The 18791-nt window shown below is 39.2% G+C and overlaps 6 protein-coding genes across 6 annotated transcripts; 2 read left to right on the top strand and 4 right to left on the bottom strand.

Annotated features, from left to right (window-relative positions):
• Positions 1-4303, bottom strand: LOC9328939 (F-box/LRR-repeat protein 14). The gene is made up of 16 exons (XM_021014990.1): positions 4163-4303; positions 3480-3711; positions 3275-3403; positions 2968-3175; positions 2638-2784; positions 2313-2387; positions 2166-2237; positions 1992-2066; positions 1769-1840; positions 1611-1682; positions 1427-1498; positions 1284-1355; positions 1019-1162; positions 828-899; positions 600-746; positions 1-521 (listed from the first exon to the last, which is right to left on the bottom strand). Exons 2-16 carry the CDS (start codon positions 3693-3695, stop codon positions 337-339), a joined length of 1758 nt encoding a protein of 585 aa, XP_020870649.1. The 5' UTR covers positions 3696-3711; positions 4163-4303; the 3' UTR covers positions 1-336.
• Positions 4304-5276: 973 nt separating this feature from the next.
• LOC9326185 (COBW domain-containing protein 2) lies at positions 5277-7837 on the top strand. The gene is made up of 10 exons (XM_002892830.2): positions 5277-5653; positions 5779-5844; positions 5940-6120; positions 6247-6443; positions 6614-6664; positions 6737-6828; positions 7012-7124; positions 7211-7293; positions 7387-7491; positions 7609-7837. Exons 1-10 carry the CDS (start codon positions 5339-5341, stop codon positions 7744-7746), a joined length of 1341 nt encoding a protein of 446 aa, XP_002892876.1. The 5' UTR covers positions 5277-5338; the 3' UTR covers positions 7747-7837.
• Positions 7838-7852: 15 nt separating this feature from the next.
• Positions 7853-9437, bottom strand: LOC9326184. Its single transcript, XM_021012429.1, has one exon. The coding sequence runs from the start codon at positions 9079-9081 to the stop codon at positions 8002-8004; it is 1080 nt and encodes a 359-aa protein (XP_020868088.1). The 5' UTR covers positions 9082-9437; the 3' UTR covers positions 7853-8001.
• Positions 9438-9572: 135 nt separating this feature from the next.
• LOC9328938 (arogenate dehydrogenase 2, chloroplastic) lies at positions 9573-10942 on the bottom strand. Its single transcript, XM_002890075.2, has one exon. It carries the CDS (start codon positions 10742-10744, stop codon positions 9683-9685), a length of 1062 nt encoding a protein of 353 aa, XP_002890121.1. The 5' UTR covers positions 10745-10942; the 3' UTR covers positions 9573-9682.
• Positions 10943-11334: 392 nt separating this feature from the next.
• On the top strand, positions 11335-12765 carry LOC9326183 (ATP synthase gamma chain 2, chloroplastic). Its single transcript, XM_002892829.2, has one exon. It carries the CDS (start codon positions 11530-11532, stop codon positions 12673-12675), a length of 1146 nt encoding a protein of 381 aa, XP_002892875.1. The 5' UTR covers positions 11335-11529; the 3' UTR covers positions 12676-12765.
• Positions 12766-12804: 39 nt separating this feature from the next.
• On the bottom strand, positions 12805-16331 carry LOC9326182 (pyrophosphate-energized vacuolar membrane proton pump 1). Its single transcript, XM_002890074.2, has 8 exons — positions 15895-16331; positions 15126-15700; positions 14646-15025; positions 14468-14554; positions 14059-14389; positions 13539-13949; positions 13397-13456; positions 12805-13316 (listed from the first exon to the last, which is right to left on the bottom strand). The coding sequence occupies exons 1-8, from the start codon at positions 16154-16156 to the stop codon at positions 13110-13112; spliced, it is 2313 nt and encodes a 770-aa protein (XP_002890120.1). The 5' UTR covers positions 16157-16331; the 3' UTR covers positions 12805-13109.
• Between the last annotated feature and the right edge of the window lie 2460 nt (positions 16332-18791).

Genomic DNA, 18791 nt, shown 5'->3' with positions numbered 1-18791 from the left:
TTTTGTGCAAGATTTTCATTTATGTAATACAATCGATGTTTCGAATTTACATAATAATATTTACAAGAGTGATCTGTTTCTTTTGACAGTTTTTGTTGGTTCACTTCAAACAAACCAAACAGATCCTAAAAAGCTGACCACATACATAGAAGAGCCATCAAAGACTTTCGTCCAACCATAGCTTGGAATGAAGCTTTATTTACAGTTTCTTCAGCAAATAATCCGAAGAAGAGCATAGCTTTTGACGATATATATATAAGAGCAGTGGCTTGGTCTGAGACCAGAAGAGATCGATCTATTTACAGAGTTCGTGAATTGCCTTTTCGACATAGAATTTTATTCAGGACGGAAGTTGACTAAGTTTGGCAGATCAGTCGCCTGAAGCTTCCTGATGTCGTTAGCAGAGAGCTTGCAGGACTCCAAGGTCAGAGATCTCAGGTTCTTCAATGGCTTCAGGTGACGTAGTCCTGAGCTCGATACTCGAGAGTTTGAGACGTTTAGAGAGACCAATCCCGTCAATCCTGCGGGTTTTATGAGATCATGGTTCAGGTTTCAGGTACATATGATTTGTCTCATTGAATCAAGAATTGTATTTTTACCGGAAATCAACTCCAGTGTTTTGTCTGTGAGATTGGAGTTTTGTGATAGATTGAGGAGAGTGAGGGATGAAAGATCTTTTATGTTCTTGACACCAGTATCGGTTAATCCACCACCACATATTTCAAGTGACTGCAGTTTCTTCAGGTCTGTATCAAAAGAAAACCAACAAAGAGTATATGAGGCAGAGAACTAAGGACAGGAATAGAAAATAAACATTAAGAACTTACTTCGTAGGTGATTTGTTCCAGAATCTGTGATACGAGCACCGAAGAGATCGAGGTGAGTCAACCCTGTCAAACCTAGAACAAAAACAGATAGGACAGTTTGGGTTTCACTCAAGAGGAAGCCGTAACCACATCATACCAAAGCAAATGACCTGTTGACAGTTACAGTTTATGGACGCATTGGAATGACTTACTTGTAAGCGCGGAAAGACCAGCATCAGTAACATGACGAGCATCCAGATTCAGTGTTCGAAGAGATGTCAAACCAGATAATTTCCTTAAACCGCTATCGGTCACAACAGTAAATGACAAGTTTATGCTCTCTAGGTTTGACAGGCCTATATATAGTAACATAGACACACTAATCAACAAACAAATAAATTACCTGCAGTGAGCATAAGACCAAAAAAACACACAAGATACAAAACGGAAATGACAAAGGAAGGGAAAATGGTTGACCAGAGAGATGGCGAAGACCATTGCTTCCTACTTCGGTATCGGACAACTCCAGAGATTTCAACTCAAGCATACCTAAAACCACATGACTATATATGAATATCTAATATCCATGATAACAGTAAAACAACGAAAGTGGCAATCACCTGATAAATGTACCAGTCCTTCATCACCAATTCTACAAGAATCCAAATTCAAGCTCTCCAACTTTGTCAAACCTGAGAAGGTAATTTATCTTGATTAGCAATTAAGCAGACAACACGAAATGGTAACAAGAGATGAAACCAAAAAAAATAGTGGAAAGGGGACATAGTAAGAAAGTGAGACAACCTCTTAGGTGGACCAAGCATGAATTTGTAATGCTGTTCATGCCCAAGTTTAATATCTTCAAATTAATTAAATCTGCAAAGGACCATGAATCAAATTATCGCAGAGATTGAAGAGCAAAACAACCATTTTCAACTGCGAGGAAGTCAGGTAACACTCACCAGAAAACTTTTCACACCCGCTGTCTGAAAAATTACATCTATTGAGGTTCAAAAACATCAACCCTGTAAGAGCTATATAAACAAAAGAAAAAGGACTCGTATGAGTTCATCTGGCAGAACTTCATCAGATGTATAGTCCAAAACATATCATGCATCCAATTAAATGGAGCATACCAAAGACACTACAAAGCTTGCATACAACCATAAGGATGGCTATACAAACCTGTGAGTGTGTCCAAGCATGCAGCAGTAACATGACGGCACCCCTCCAAGTTCAATAAATTAAGCTTGTTTAGCCCTGAAGCAAGCAAGTGGAAGAAGTGAATCGTGCTAAGTGTACACCGTGATGATGTGAGACAAATGGTGAAAATAGGAGTATGATAATCAAAACCTCTACCTTTAAGGTAGCTAATACCAATATCGGTAATCCTACTGCAGCAAATTTGTAAGCTCCGCAGATTTGTAAGTTCTAAAGCAAAAAGGAGTAAGCACATCTACTGGGAAAAGTAAGAAAATATGTGAAGGAGACGCATGTTTTTGCTACCTGAGAGGGGCTCCATATCTGCATCCGTTATGCAGTTACACCACTTTATGTTCAAGGACTCTAGTTTGGTTAAGTCTGGAAAAGATAGAAAAGTGCAGAGTAGCTAAATTTAAATGGAAAAATAGGATGCAGAATTGATATCAGCATTTTCCAAGTAAAATTCCCAACCAATACCCAAATTGTAAAGTCTTCAGGTTGTAGAAATATATTGAATCATAAACTACCTGGCTTTGGATCGTTCATCAGTGTCATATCATGTGAAGCTCTCAATAACAGAAATGCCATAAAACTGGTAATTATCACAATGAAACACATAGCTATGTACCTCGCAGGTGAACAAGCCCACCGTGAATCCCAGGACACTTTTCAAGATCTAGTTTCTTCATGTTAACCAAGTTGGATAACGCACGCATGCCTTGTGCAGTGATTGCAGCATTCCTTCTGAAGCTCAGGCTTGTCAAATTTGAGAGGCCTGAAATTGTTTGCGAATAGTTATCATTCAAGTGTCATAAAATCCATCAAACAAATGAAAGTAACTGCATCAGGTATAACTATAACGTAGGAGCGAAGCTTAGGAAACATCCACATACAAAGAACAAGTAAAACTTTGATAAGAAGAAAAGAAAAGAAATGTCTAAAAATGAGCAAAGTTTACCGCTGAGATGCTCGAGCCCACGGTTGGATATCTGATCACAGAAATTAAAGTTCAAGGATTCCAGGTTTGTGCAACCTTTTAGAGAAACCAGTCCAGAGTCTGTGATATCAGACCCCGAAAAATCAACAGAAAGTAAGGATGTACTTTGCGAGGAGATAACATCCATCCAGTCATCATTAACTCCAGGGTATTCCCCCAAGCAAAGATCCTGCTTTCACAAATTATGAGTCAGCCAAATATATCCATTACACTAATAGGACATGAACACAAAGGAGACTAGTAACAAGAGAAACACCAAGGACTTTACCTGGATTGCACAGTCCCGAAATGCCTCAAGAGACTTTAAAGTTAACCGCTGGGAATACACCAATTCATCAAAAATCTGCTGACTGATATCTCTAGGTAGATCAGAGAACTTGGTATATCTATCTGTGTCCTGCAATGCAACAGAGTTCAAACATTTGGCTCACGTTTATAGATTAATTAGAGCCTGGTAAGTGGAAACAATATACCTCCTGTATCTTGCGGATACAGAGCTCCATAAGCGACGGGCATTCTCCATTTTTCCGTTTAACATCCGAGCCAGACCTGGAGAGCGAAGTAGCTAACCATTTCGAACTTGAACTCTTGCTATATTTTCCAGAGACACCTCTGTTTAAAATATCTTCAACTTGTTGATCTCTCTTCCTTGAGCAAGCTCCTCCCATGATAATGTAATCCAGAATCATCAATCTTCTTTAGAGACTGAAACAGAGCACGATCACAATCCTTCACTCACGTCAAAAATTCAACTCGCAAAAACCCCATGAAACTATGTGAATATTTCATTAAACTTGGCAGCTTCTTATACACAAAAAAAAAAACCACATTTACGTTGTCAAAGATCTCTCTGCTTTCGAATGATCATCCAAAAGAGACAGTTAAAGAAACTCCTCAAAATACGATGCAATGATTCAAACTCACATAAATCGGATGAAAACAAACACAAACAATGACATAACAAGTGTGAATCATCACTATGTGAAGCGTTTAATTCCCAACAGTAAAACCCAGAAACCCAAAAGCAAACATAATCGCATAAAAGTAAAGGAAAATTAGTAGCTTGATATCAAAAACAGTAAAGGGAAGCAATATAAATCAACTGTTCACCAGGAAACAGTTGTGCTAGTTGATCGAATAAGCTGATGATACGTACCTTATCATAACGACGATCGATCGCAGATTACTAGTCCTGAGGAAATTTTATAGTGGTTTAACAGTGATCTCTTTGATCAAAACCTTTTTTTGTTGTTGTGATTTTGACGAAACGGTGATTGAACAAGGAAGGTGAGGAAGAAGAAAGAGAGAAGAGTATAGAAATGTGCAAAGTGGCCGTGAGCCGAGCCTGATTCTAAACCTACTATCGTGTGACACGTGTAAGGTGAATCACCCTTAGTGAGGTACGGAGTTAGGTTTGGAACAATCTAATGCGTTTTTGAGATAAGATGGAAGAATAAAGAAGGCTAAAGGTCCCACTTTAGGTGGACCCCGCTTTGAAATTTCAGCGATTTATTTATTTTGTATATTTTGTTTTTGGTAGGATATTTATTTTGTATTGATGTTCTTGTTGTTTCTTTTCTTCTTGTTTCATTTTTTTTAATCCATCTAAATTAATTAATTAACAACCTGCATGATACAAATTTCGAATTATAGTATTTCATTTTTACTAATGAAACTTAATTTTCTGCATTGGACCCTTTTTTTGGTTTATAAACAGAAAGGAGAACAATTTATGAGATGATGAAGAGTAACTATGGATCTGCATAAACAAGAAAATCAACAAATCTTAATTAGCTACCACCAATATCGATAGATACAATTAATCGAAATTTGATACTTGTTGTTTTTGAGAAACAATTTCAATCAACTTATCTTCCATTTTAGTATCAATACAGTTGCTAAACAAACAAATTCTCAAAACTGATATCAGAAATAATCGCCATAGAATTATTAGTATTTGTTAGTATGTAACAAGATTATGCTCTTCTTCACGTTTTGCATCTAATTTTGCATGCACGCAAGGAACTATCCTGATTAATATGTTTTGTAAGATTTCATGAGCTGCAATTTTAATACTTTTTAAATACAGTGATGTTCTTCTACCATTTTGTTCCTTTTGTTTTTCTTTCGAAATAATATAAGTCAAGTATCATTATCCAATTATTAGTACATAAAAAAAAAACTAAATATCAACTCGTTATCCATTTTGATACAATCTCGACCGTTGAATCGAACCGGAAAAGAAAAAAAAAGCGCGTAAATTCAGAAGCTACATAGCAAATGTCTCTCTCTATGTCGAACCTTCACGAGATACCTTAAAACCCTAATAACAATGGCGACGCAGTTCAGACTCGACATAGCCACGACTTTCCTTGCTTTCAACGTTCCCCGAGCTAATACCTCGTTGAACCACCGGTTCGCTTCTGCTAGGCTCAGGAGAGCCACAGTTTCCCTCAGAACGAAGCCGTCGTCGTTCTATCCCGCGGCGGTTTACTCTGACAGCCGTCGGAGATTCCACTCCGCCGTTGCCTCTGATTCCTCGCTCGCCGTTATGGATACTGATGATTCCTTCGATGTTTCCACTGAGAATTTGCAGGACAATCGAATTCCGGCCACTATAATCACCGGGTTCCTGGGTTCTGGTAAGGTGAGGCTAAGCTGGGCTTGTTAATTTCAAATCTAGGGTTCATGATTCGGAAATTCCTGCGTAAGTATGAATATTGAACAAATGCTGATTTTCGTGGGTTTTGTTTTTTTGCTGAGTATACACAGACGACATTGCTAAACCATATATTGACGGGAGATCATGGGAAGCGCATAGCCGTGATTGAGAACGAGGTATTCTTGGATTAATCTATGTGTCTGAGAAGTTGAATAGAGATTGTTTTTAATTTTATGGCTTCTCTAATTCTTGCTGAAATGTGAATTCTCAGTTTGGTGAAGTCGACATTGATGGATCGCTTGTGGCTGCTAAAACTGCTGGAGCAGAGGATATAATGATGCTTAACAATGGCTGTCTCTGTTGTACTGTTAGGGGTGATCTTGTGAGGATGATTTCTGAATTGGTTCAGACCAAGAAAGGAAGATTCGACCACATCGTTATTGAGACGACAGGTTCGAAAGTTTCTATCACTCTTTAATTCAGTTGAATTAAGCTCTGAAGCTACATAATTCTTTAAGAACCACTACTATTTTCTTAAAGAATTAGTGATGATTATATTATGTATAAATTTCTTTCAGGATTGGCCAACCCTGCCCCGATTATTCAAACTTTTTATGCTGAGGATGAAATTTTCAATGATGTCAAACTGGATGGGGTTGTCACTCTGGTTGATGCTAAACATGCTCGTTTGCATCTAGATGAGGTCAAACCTGAAGGCTATGTCAATGAGGCAGTAGAACAAATAGCTTACGCAGATCGTATCATAGTTAACAAGGTCTGTGAAGTTCTATTTCAACCAAATTTTCATTATTAGCATCACCATAACTTGTATTTGAAAGGTGTGGTGGATGGTTATAGTAGAAGCTTTTCAATGGTCTGCTATGTCTTCTTCTTCCTCGACTTATCATATCATACAAGCTGAAAAATGTTTGTACTTTCTTGCAGACTGATCTTGTTGGGGAGCCAGAACTAGCTTCAGTGATGCAGCGGATAAAGGTAGGTTCTGCTTCTTCTGAATTTTTTTCTCTTTGCTCTGCGTTATAACATTTATGCTGTGATTATTCTCAGACCATAAACAGCATGGCTCACATGAAGCGCACAAAGTATGGGAAGGTTGACTTGGATTATGTTCTTGGAATTGGAGGCTTTGATCTAGAAAGGTCCGGTTTTATTTTACGTCTTACTAATATCTTATTACGAGTCACTCCGAAAACTTCTGTCCGAAGTGTATCGTAGCTCCATACATTTGATAAGGTTTATTGGTTGTGGGAGTCCTGGTTTAACGGGACTGATTTTGTTATTCTGGTTTATATTGCTGGTGGCCAACTGTTTTGTCTTTCCAGAATTGAGAGCTCTGTGAATGAAAAAGATCATGAGGGTCATGATGATCATCACCATGACCATGACCATGGTCATCACTGCCATGATCACCACAGTGAGCATGATCATGAACACGGTATGCTATAGTGTTACCAAAGAATGGCCTTATTACTTGATACTGATCGCCTACATGCATTGATTAGTTTGATTCTGAAACTGCAGAGCACCATTCTCATGATCACACCCATGACCCTGGTGTTGCTTCAGTCAGTATAGTTTGTGAAGGAGACTTGGACCTCGAGAAGGTATAACCCAAATTGCTCAAGTTGTGTAACATGTAGTGCATTAAAAAACTTTAGCACCTGCCTCATCTAACCTCAGTTTTGACAATGGATCAGGCTAACATGTGGCTTGGGGCGCTATTGTACCAACGTAGTGAGGATATCTACAGAATGAAAGGTATCCTCTCCGTCCAAGACATGGACGAGAGATTCGTGTTTCAGGTGACCATCTTTTATTGTTATTTTGATACTTCATCATTTCTGCTGAATCTTAAAGCATTGAAGTCTTGTGATGTAGACTTATCTCTGACGTTTGTGGGTTTTTAACGGTTTGAACAGGGAGTTCATGAAATATTTGAAGGATCGCCAGACCGGTTATGGAGAAAAGATGAGACAAGAACCAACAAGATCGTTTTCATCGGCAAGAATTTGAACCGGGAGGAGTTAGAGATGGGTTTTAGAGCTTGCTTGATTTGATTATAGGAACAAATATTTAAAATCATTCCATTTTGTAATCAATTGGTCAATAGACTTTTGGACAAGAAATACCATCTAAAGGTGACGCTAACTACAAGAGGCTAAATCAAGAACATATTCTACTCACTCATCATTAAAGCCTTCATCATACAAAAAGTGAGCCCCTTTTTAACACAAGCGGCAAAAACTACACAAGACAAGATCTCAAAATCAAAATGCCCAAAAACGCCCATAAGTGACCAAGCAAGATTGTTACTACTGCCGACCAAATAAATTCCTCCACTTATCCTTCAAATCCACCTCACTCCTATCAGCCAAAACAACAGGGTTTGAATTCTTGATATCTTTCCATGATTTTCCATACTCTTTCACTCCTTCCCTCAAAGCTGCCACTTCTTCAGGAGTCCAGAATTTCATTGGCCTTCTAGGACGCGGTCTTTCCAATCTTCCTTTCTTCAGTGGTGATACATTCAGAGGTTCCGGGGTTGGTAGATGAGGCCGGACTCTTCTAGACGATGATGTTCCCTCACTATCTTCTGCTTCTGTCCTATTTGCCCCATCAGGCTGAGGAGTGACATCAACTGACTGGTCCATTGCATTGTCATGTTCTTGATCGTGCCTAGTGGAAGGGTCGATGAGTCTTTGAATCTCCAACAAAAAATCCTTAAGCTCTCGAGCTACCAACATGTTCCCCTTATTAAGACTTGGCTCATGTTCCTGTTCTTGTTGATTCACCTTGCGCTTAAGAAACCTCTTTTGAGCTACTGATTCAAGAGAGGAACACCCAAGTAGTGCCCACTGCTCTTTGAGAAGCTGATTGAGATGAGAGATGGCATTGTACCTGATTAGATCACTCTCACGAATCTTCTGGTAAATCTGAGGTTCCTCAAACGCCTTGATTAGATCACTCTCCCATTTCAACAACTCACGAGTCACCAAATCGCTCTCCCTCTCCTTCAATATCCCAATCCGATTCCTCCAAATCCTCTCAAGGGCGTCGCCGAATAAGCCATCCGAAGCAGTCACTGGCCACATAAACCTAAGCGTGCATTCCACAGCAGTCCAGCAATACGCAGATTTGAGAGACCCCATGATAACCGAATGTTCCTCCAACAGAAGCTTCTCAAGAATCTCGAGGAGATCAAGCATTCCTTCGTCGACCGTACCTCGAATCAAGGAATTGGAGATGTCTCGCAAAACAGCAGTTACCTTGAGCTTTAGACAGTCGTCAGAATCTACTGGTTTCAGAGCCGATAACAGAGGAGAAGCGTAAACCCTAGGATTTTGTAGGCGACGGAGGAAAAATTCAGCTACCCATTTATCCATCACTTCCATTTTCCGAAACTTTGCAAGTAAAAGACGCAAAAACCCGCGATCAAAGTTTCATCTTTTGTTCAGATTTCGCCGTCGGTTTGGGTTTAGGGGTACAATTTTGGGAAGAAGACGAAAAGCTCCGACTATCGATGGTGGCAACACACGTGTGAACCGATTTCAAATTTAAAAATTGTTTTTTTTTTTTCTCTTTCTGAAATGAGACATTCAAGCGGCCCATTATATTATCGGGCCATAACGAAACGATGTTGTCCTGATCCGAATCGGGTAGGTGACCCGAGATCATTGGAGACAGCCAGACAGGGTCACAACTGGCGGGTTCGGTCCGTTCGGAAAAATGGCGGGAGAAGGAGACGGTTCGACCGTATTTGTTCCCGACGATCGGAGGGATAAGCATTTCAACAGCCACATACATGATTGGAAACAAAAAAAAATCCTTATCAAATAGATAAGTTCACTGATACATTACAGTTTGAAAATTACCAGCCAAAATATGAACACACCAAAATCTCTTTTTTTATTGTTCACTGAGGATTTCCAAAAAGACAACCTTTTTTTATTTTGAATCTAACATAATCCAATCAAACCCTACAAACTTGTGATCTCAAGATGATGATGATGATGATATATCTTTCATCTGAACAACACCACCATCGTTAAGCAATTTCTGCTCAGTTTTCTTTGACGATTGAACCTCCCCACCAAACATTTGCTTCCTGTATTGCTGATGCAATCTCCCAAACAGCTCCTTCTTGACAGATTCAAAAGCCATATCCAATCTCTCTAACTGTTCAAGAGCATTCGGGTTATACATAAACAAACCATAGAAAAGCTCAAAGCTATCACTCGATGTGTTCTCCACCAAATCCAACAACGTCTCATAACCTTTAGTGTTAATCGGAGAAGACTCAACTCCGTATTTCTCCAAAACCCTTCCCATAGTATGCGTCACGAATTGAGACCCAGCTGCGTAATAATCATGCTTCTCACAGCTCATTTCAACCATCTTGCAACCTTCATTCTCAAAAACTCTTAGAAACTTCTCACACCTCTCGTGTCTAGAAGCCGCGTCTCCGATTCTCACCTTATCATAAACAAAGGGTAAGCCAGACCAAGAATGCTTACCACTCTCGGGTCCAAACATTGGGTGAGTGCAGAGAATGTCGAACTCTTTGGGGAGGTATTTGAGGAAGAGGGCTTTTGGGAACTCTTTGACGGAGAGAACATCGACGAAGAGTGTGCTACGACGGAGACGTTGGAAAGGGAAGGATCTGAGGACTGATTCTGTGGAGAGGATTGAGGTACAGAGGAGGACAACGTCGGGATGTTGTTCGCAGAGATCGTGAGGGTTACCGAAGAAACGAGCTCCGATTGAGTTAGCGGCGTCGGAGTAATCGGAGCGAGAGTGAGTGATTAGGTCGTGGCCGTGTCGAATTAGGGTTTTGGAGAGGAATTGACCGAAATTACCGAAACCCAAGACGGCGATTTTGAGAGCAGAGGATTTACGGTACTCGGATTTGAGCTGGGTTTCGTAATCGAAGATTTGAGCGGCGTCGATGGCTCGAATTCGAAGGGATCGCGGCGGAGAGATGAGGAATGCGGGTGAATTGCGGCGGAGATTGTGTGGAGAAATTAGGGGTTTCGCCGGAGAGAAATGGAGTAGCATTGTGAGTAGTGTTGATTGAGAGAGGGGTTATGTTTTAGCTCCAAATGTCGGAGCTTTAAGAAATATGTGAGAACAGAAGAGGAAGAAGTAGAGAAGAGAAGCGGTGGAGCTAAAGGAAGAAGATGATGCGAGCCTCGAAATAAACGGATCAGACAGAAGAATCTCATAAATTTCATGTCATGACCTAAACGTGGTGATGCTGATTGACCCAAAAAAACGTGGTGATGCGAAATACACGACAACCACAAGGACCATAATGGAAATAAAAAAATGAGGTCAAAATTAAAATTCTTTAAATGGAAATTTGTAGTTACTTTTTTGAATTAATTTTGTCCTCATTTTCCTGCAATTATAAGATTTGTTTAAAGTAACAAATTAAAATAAAATTATGGACAATTGAAAAAAACTCTACTCCTTAAGCAAACAAATCTTATAATTGCAGGTTACTAAACACAAAATTAATTCAAAAAAGTAACTATATGAATCTTAAAAAAGGAAGTTTTATTTGTTGACTATAGTTATATTTTTTTGGTTTTATGTTAATTTGGCTGTTTGATAAAATTTATTAGGATTTAGAAGAGGGTTATTGATATTTCCCTCGTTTTTTTATAGAAAAACTCTACTTTGCAGTAATTTTATATATTAACCCCTGATAAACATTATAATTAGAGAAAACTCCCCCAAATTCTCTTCCTTTGCTCATTTCTCCACATCCACGGCCACGGGACGATTAAATCTTAAACCTCTCAAGCTCAGAGTCTTTAACTCATATTCCCCAAACGAAAATGACAGGTTCGATCTCAACCTCTTGGCTCTTGTCGTCTCCTTCGAATTCAAAGTCAGATTCCTTCTCTTTCATAGCTACCTTGAAACCATTTCGCTATTATCCGTTTCAATCACTGACTCCAAATCGGATTTCGTCGAGATCTCCGTTGCCAATTCAAATTCGATCTGGAATCCGAGAGTTACGAGAAAGAATCGACAGTGTGAAGAATACCCAGAAGATAACGGAGGCGATGAGACTCGTGGCGGCAGCTAGAGTTCGTCGAGCTCAAGATGCTGTCATAAAGGGTAGACCTTTCACTGAAACCCTAGTGGAGATTCTCTACTCAATTAACCAATGTGCTCAATTGGAAGACATTGATTTCCCTCTGAGCATTGTTAGACCTGTGAAGAGAGTTGCTTTAGTTGTTGTTACTGGTGATAAAGGATTGTGTGGTGGTTTCAACAATGCAGTCATCAAGAAAGCTACTTTGCGAGTTCAAGAGTTGAAGCAAAGAGGAATAGACTGTGTTGTGATTAGCGTAGGTAAGAAAGGGAATGCGTATTTTAGTCGGAGAGATGAATTCGAAGTTGATAAATGTATTGAAGGAGGAGGTGTTTTTCCAACGACTAAAGAAGCTCAAGTTATTGCAGATGATGTCTTTTCGTTGTTTGTCAGTGAAGAGGTTGATAAAGTTGAGCTTATTTACACAAAGTTTGTGTCTTTGGTGAAATCTGATCCTGTGGTTCACACTCTGTTGCCTTTTTCGATGAAAGGAGAGTCTTGTGATGTGAAAGGAGAGTGTGTTGATGCTATGGAGGATGAGATGTTTAGGCTAACGAGCAAAGATGGGAAGTTAGCTGTGGAAAGGACCAAGCTTGAAGCTGAGAAGCCTGAGATCTCACCATTGATGCAGTTTGAGCAAGACCCTGTTCAGATTCTTGATGCAATGATGCCTTTGTATCTCAACAGTCAGATTCTAAGAGCACTGCAGGAATCTTTAGCGAGTGAGCTCGCGTCGAGGATGAATGCGATGAGTAATGCGACTGATAATGCAGTTGAATTGAAGAAGAATTTGACGATGGCTTATAATCGAGCAAGACAGGCTAAGATCACTGGGGAGTTGCTGGAGATTGTGGCTGGAGCAGAGGCTCTTCGAGAGTCTTAGTTAGAATTTTGTAAAACCATTTATTGTTTGTGGTAATAAATGTCATGAAAGAACTAACAGAGCATGAGAAATTGAGAATCGTTTCCCGCACCTAACGACGACAATAGACTTAACGACAGTAATAATTAATTCCCATTTGTCTCGAAGAAGACAAAACCAATTTAAGAAATATAAGTAGCAGAAAGTAACGGCTAAAACAAGTCTCGAATACTTGGTGGATTTCTAAAATCTAGACAGCACAAAAAGACAGAGAGACAGAGAAAGAGAGAAAGAAACATCATTTAGTTGGTTCTTTAAATGAGCCTCATCAACAAAAAAAGGTTTTTAACCACCTACGGTAAACGAAAATAAGAATGGTAAAAAAGAGAGTTGTGAATCGATCGCCATCATCTTCTTCTTCATCATCTTCGTCATCTTCTCCACTCGGATTGAGTTTAGAGGTACTTGAAAAGGATACCACCGTGAGTGGCAAAGAAGGGAGCAAAGACGAGAGACTCAACAGCCATGAGCTTGATGAGGATGTTCAATGAAGGTCCTGAAGTATCCTTCAATGGGTCTCCAATTGTGTCTCCAATCACAGCTGCCTTGTGTGGCTCTGATCCCTTTGGCCCAAGGCTCTTTGCGTGCTCTGATACACCAGCCTGCAAATAAATCACCATGTTTAAGGATTTGATTTCATCTCTTCAAATGGATTAATTTAAGCTTAAGAAAATTCCATTACCTCAATGTATTTCTTGGCGTTGTCCCAGGCACCACCAGTGTTAGATGCTGATATGGCGATCTGAATAGAATAAAAAGAGAGCATCAATGAGCATATGTTTTAAGAATTGTTATGCAACAAACGAATTGAGAGAATACTTTACCTGAACACCAGAGACAAGAGAGCCGGCGAGAACACCAGAGAGGGTCTCAACCCCAAAGAAGAATCCAACAATGAGAGGTGTAAGCATGACAAGGCAACCAGGAGGAATCATTTCCTTGATGGATGCATCGGTGGAGATCTTGACACATGTGGCGTAGTCGGGTTTTGCGGTTCCTTCCATGAGTCCAGGGATGGTGTTGAACTGCCTGCGAACTTCTTCAACCATCTTAAGAGCTGCACTTCCCACACTCTTCATTGTCATAGCAGAGAACCAGTAAGGAAGCATGGCACCAACAAGCAGCCCAATGATAACTTTAGGGGTCAAAACATCCACGGTGTGGATCCCTGCACGGCTCACAAAGGCACCAAACAGAGCCAAGGAGACTAGGGCAGCAGAGCCAATGGCAAATCCCTGTGCACAACAAACCAGAATAACATGTCATACTACAACACAAGCAAAGGCAAGCAACCTCTTTTATTGATTCATCAGATAGCTGAGAGAGATTAAGAAGGCTCCTTACCTTTCCAATAGCAGCAGTGGTGTTTCCAGCGGCATCAAGAGCATCGGTTCTTTCACGAATACGGTGGCTCATACCAGCCATTTCAGCAATACCACCAGCATTGTCACTGATGGGACCGTAAGCATCAATTGCCAAACCAGTGGCAATGGTACTGAGCATGCCAAGAGCAGCAACAGCAACACCATACATAGCAGCAAAGCTGAAGCTAACGAATATACTGATAGCAATTGCAAAGATTGGAATAATGACGGATTTGTAACCAAGAGCAAGTCCGAATATAACATTGGTAGCTGCACCAGTTCTGCATGAATCTGCAACATCTTGCACGGGGCTGCAAGAACACAAGGACATTAGAGTTCTACATACTAGCTGGGAAAAAGTTAGTAACTATATAAGTAGTTTTTCTTACCTGTATGCGTTGCTAGTGTAGTATTCGGTGACGAAACCAATAATGAGTCCAGCCCAAAGACCAACACAAACACACAGGAATAGCTGCCTGTAATCCACAATTATGCCAGACTTAAAAACTGTACAAAGAAGTTTGAATCGAGATATGTTAAAAAAATAAAACGAATCCTACTACTTACCAGTTCTTGACAACTTTTTGTGTACCAAAGTTGAAAATGGTGAAGGAGGTCGGCAAGCCAACCCATGACACAATAGCAATTCCAACAGTCATAATAACAGTTGAGATGATGAGCTGATTCTTCAATGCCGGTTCAATCTCCTTAACAACCTTGATCTCAAAGAAATCGGTGGCGAAGAGAGTTGTGATCAAACAAACCAAGATCCCCATCGAACTGATGAGCAATGGGTAGCACATGGCAGTGAAATCGTGGTTGATTCCAAACGAAGAGATAGAAGCAACAACAAGAGCAGCACACGATGCTTCAGCATATGACCCAAAGAGATCAGATCCCATACCAGCAATGTCACCAACATTGTCACCGACATTATCAGCAATGACCTGTAACATAACCAACAAAGTTAAGTCAAAACTTCTATTAAAAAGAAAAAAAAAAGAGAAAAGCAAGGTGTTATCACACATAGTGAAATGGTGTACTTACAGCTGGGTTTCTTGGATCATCCTCAGGAATATTCCTCTCAATTTTACCGACAAGGTCAGCACCAACATCAGCTGCCTTAGTGTAGATCCCACCACCAACACGGCCAAAGAGAGCCATGGAAGACCCACCAAGCCCGTAACCAGTAATAGCCTCAAACAGACCTTCCCAGTCATCTCCATAATAGATCTTGAACACATTGATAGTAATGTAAAGCACCAACAAACCACTGGCTGCAAGAAGGAATCCCATCACAGCACCAGACCTGAATGCAACAATGAACGCCTTTCCAACACCTTTCCTCGCTTCCAAGGTGGTTCTAGCATTAGCGTATGTAGCAATCTTCATCCCAAGGAAACCAGAGAGAACAGAGGTAACAGCACCAAGCACGAAAGCAATGGTACTGAAACCAGCAGTAGCCAATGCAGGCTTGCAAGTTCTGGTGGTGTCGTAAGTACAAGGCTTGCTATCAGTGCTGAATCCCTCAACAGAGCCGAGGAAAACAAAGATAACAGCAGCAAAGAAAATCATGAAGACACCAACATATTTGTACTCCGTGAACAGGAATGAAGTTGCACCTGTTCCCACAACAACCAAACAGATCCAATGACACACATCAATTCAGATTTCACAAAATACAAAATGAGTAATTTCAAGATTCTAACATTCCAAAACATCATTATCATCACATCAAACAACAACCAATCAAAAAAACAGAGCCAGATCTAAGAACAGAACAGTGAGATCTGAATAAAGTTTCAATAGATCTTACCTTCAGATATAGCAGTCTGAATCTCAGCGCACTTAGCGACAACACTCTGGTCATTAACACCTTCCTCTTCCTCGATTAGATAATCACCGTATCCATTCTTCCCATTGTTAGCTCCACCAGAAGACGATGCGCCAAGGTCAGTGGTGAGTTTCACACGAGAAACGACGTACCATTGGAAAAGCGAAAACGCTATACCAATCACCGCACAAATCGGTACAAGGATCTCCGTCCAGAGCTCCGGTAATAAAGCAGGCGCCACCATCTCTCCTCCGATAAGAGAAAAACGAAAAATGAAAACAAAAACAAGACAAAGATAAAGCGCTTCGCGCGAGAGAGAGACAACAAGAACACAGAGAGAAAGAGGTGAAGAAGAAAATGAGGCGTAAAAAGGTGAGGATATCGTGTCGTTATATAAGACTAGCTCTCCTTCTTCTTGGATGCTCCCATCCAGAAAGAATCCGGTACGGTTACGTTCACGTTTTTTACGCTACACCATCAGAACTCATTTAGGCGCGTGTTGACTACGCTCGATTTGTCCGAATTTAGATCATGTTGTGTTAATCCTCATCTATCCGGTACTTATCGGACACGACAGCAAAGTAACGCTTGAGTTCATCTTGGTCGTTGATTTTAGGGCGAAAGACACCTACTACGTGTTGATCGATGTGTTTTTAGCCGTCGGATCGTTAAGTACACGATTAGTACTTTTCTGGTTTTGTAGTCAATCTCGCGTACGTGGTAGAAAATTAATTAGTTAGGTGAAGATTATGATTTATCCATTGGTATATTCTGAGTATTTACCCAATCGGGTGTATTTTGGTCTAAATATATATCATTAAATTCTCTTCGTATTTTTTAAAGATGGATTCAATATACATATAATCATATATGGATATAGTTAAAAACTTTGAACAAGAAAATATAGTTAAGACTTAAGAGCCTAAATCATTTTGTATTAATTTCATAATTAGGATAAATGGAAATACATAGTTAAAATTTCAGTTTTTTATTACAAAATTATGAAAACCATAGTTAAAATCTAATCATTAATTTACAACAGGCCATTTGTATAAAATTTGTGAGTTTACCTTTAAATGATTGCCATAAATATTTTGGGGGTAAAGTAAATTGCTTGCTATAATTGTAAACGCTATGATTAACAAAAACAAAATTTTCATTTATGTAGGATTGTGATTTGAGGATTTGATTTGACTCTCTTTTTTTGACAAAGAGATAAAACTACATCAGTGTGCTGATTAATATCTACGTGTCAGATAAAGAAAGATTCTTTTAAAAAAAATACTCAAAGCTCAAATTAAAAAAAAAAAAAAAAAACTTTTTTTAAGTTTAGGATCAAATTTAAAGTGGAACAAAAAAAACTGGTATTCGTCTCTAAATGGGAATCGATTCTATAGTACTTTCACAATTCGATTTCGAGGTTGTACTAAATTATTTTTTGGCATTTGTTCCATTAGGTTATATACTTAGATTCCAAAACTTTTTGTTTTTAATCTCATCTTCGTTATAAGAAGATACGGTGCACCCAACCGCACGTAGATATTGCCTCTGAACACAAGAATAATGAAAATTGAAGGAGTTTGTGAAAGGATATATCGGAGGCCTTTTCGAACGGCTGACGTATTTATGTGTATTGAATGGTGTGCAACCCTCCAATCGGATAAATACCTTTTTATATAAATAAAAAATATCTTAACTAAAAGTTTATTTTGTGGAATTTTCTTAGCATTAATTGTTTTTTTTCCTACTCAGTGAGTACTAGTGACCACTCATGCTTTATCTTTGATCCCTTTTGCAGGTTGCTAATGAATCTGGAAAACATTATCATGCAATGGAAATCTTTCCTAATTATGTGGCTGACATACTTTATCTGTCAATCACGATTTAGTTTCCATTTGTTTCCAAGTGGTGAGTGTAGTAAACGTAGAATTCAAACCAATCCACAGGGCCGGCCCAAGGCTAAAGCCCGTAAAGCATGGGCTTTAGGCATCAGATATCTATAAAACGATTTAAGGGCATCATTTTACAGATATTTATTGTGGTAGAGTGGTTATCACCTTCAGTCTCTTCTTAGATCTGCCAAGTTCGAACCTACTCAGTGTACTTTTTATAGAAATTTTTTTTAATTGTATTTAATGATGGGCCAACATTTTTTTTTGCTTTAGGCATCATTTTCCCTTGGGCCGGCCCTGCCAATCCACCTAATTAAAGTTAACAATAATTGAATTAAAAAGAGGCGAATGATTTTACACGGTAAGATTTTAGACTTTCCATAAAATATGATTTAGATTATCATCGTTGTCGTAATTATAATGTTTTCTAATTAGCCTCACCGAAATTTGGTGACATCTCAATGTTTATAGTTAAATATTGACAATGCCATAAGACGGTGATAAGTATCAATCGAATTAATTAAACGTTCATGAAAAACTCGATTTTAGAAAGAAGACACTGTAGTAAAAGATATACGTACGTATATAGTTGAACTGTTTCTCGTACGTAGATAACTTGTACCGATTTACTTCATAAACAGTCACGGACGAGTCATATACTCATATGCCTAATAGGCAAAATCTATGAATTATTTGATTACTTTTATGTGAATTATATTTTAATAACATGGTAGTGCTTTATTTATATATCGATTTAGTAGTGTCAGATATTTATTAGTATCTAAAACCGTATAAAGATCTATGATGGAGCGGAAGCTTCTAGGGATAGAACTAGAGATCCGTTGATTTTGAGAATACCTGGATAACTAGGGTTTTATACGAAAAGGGTCTAGAGATATCAATGGATTCCCTAAGAACACTTTCGTAGCTCGGAGTTCTTTGTTTTGTGTATCAATGGATCAAAAGAACAGAGAATTCAAAGACTTC

The sequence above is a fragment of the Arabidopsis lyrata genome (genome assembly GCF_000004255.2).
Source record: "Arabidopsis lyrata subsp. lyrata unplaced genomic scaffold ARALYscaffold_1, whole genome shotgun sequence".
NCBI classification, from domain to species: Eukaryota; Viridiplantae; Streptophyta; class Magnoliopsida; order Brassicales; family Brassicaceae; genus Arabidopsis; species Arabidopsis lyrata.
This window is presented reverse-complemented; position numbering and strand designations above follow the sequence as displayed.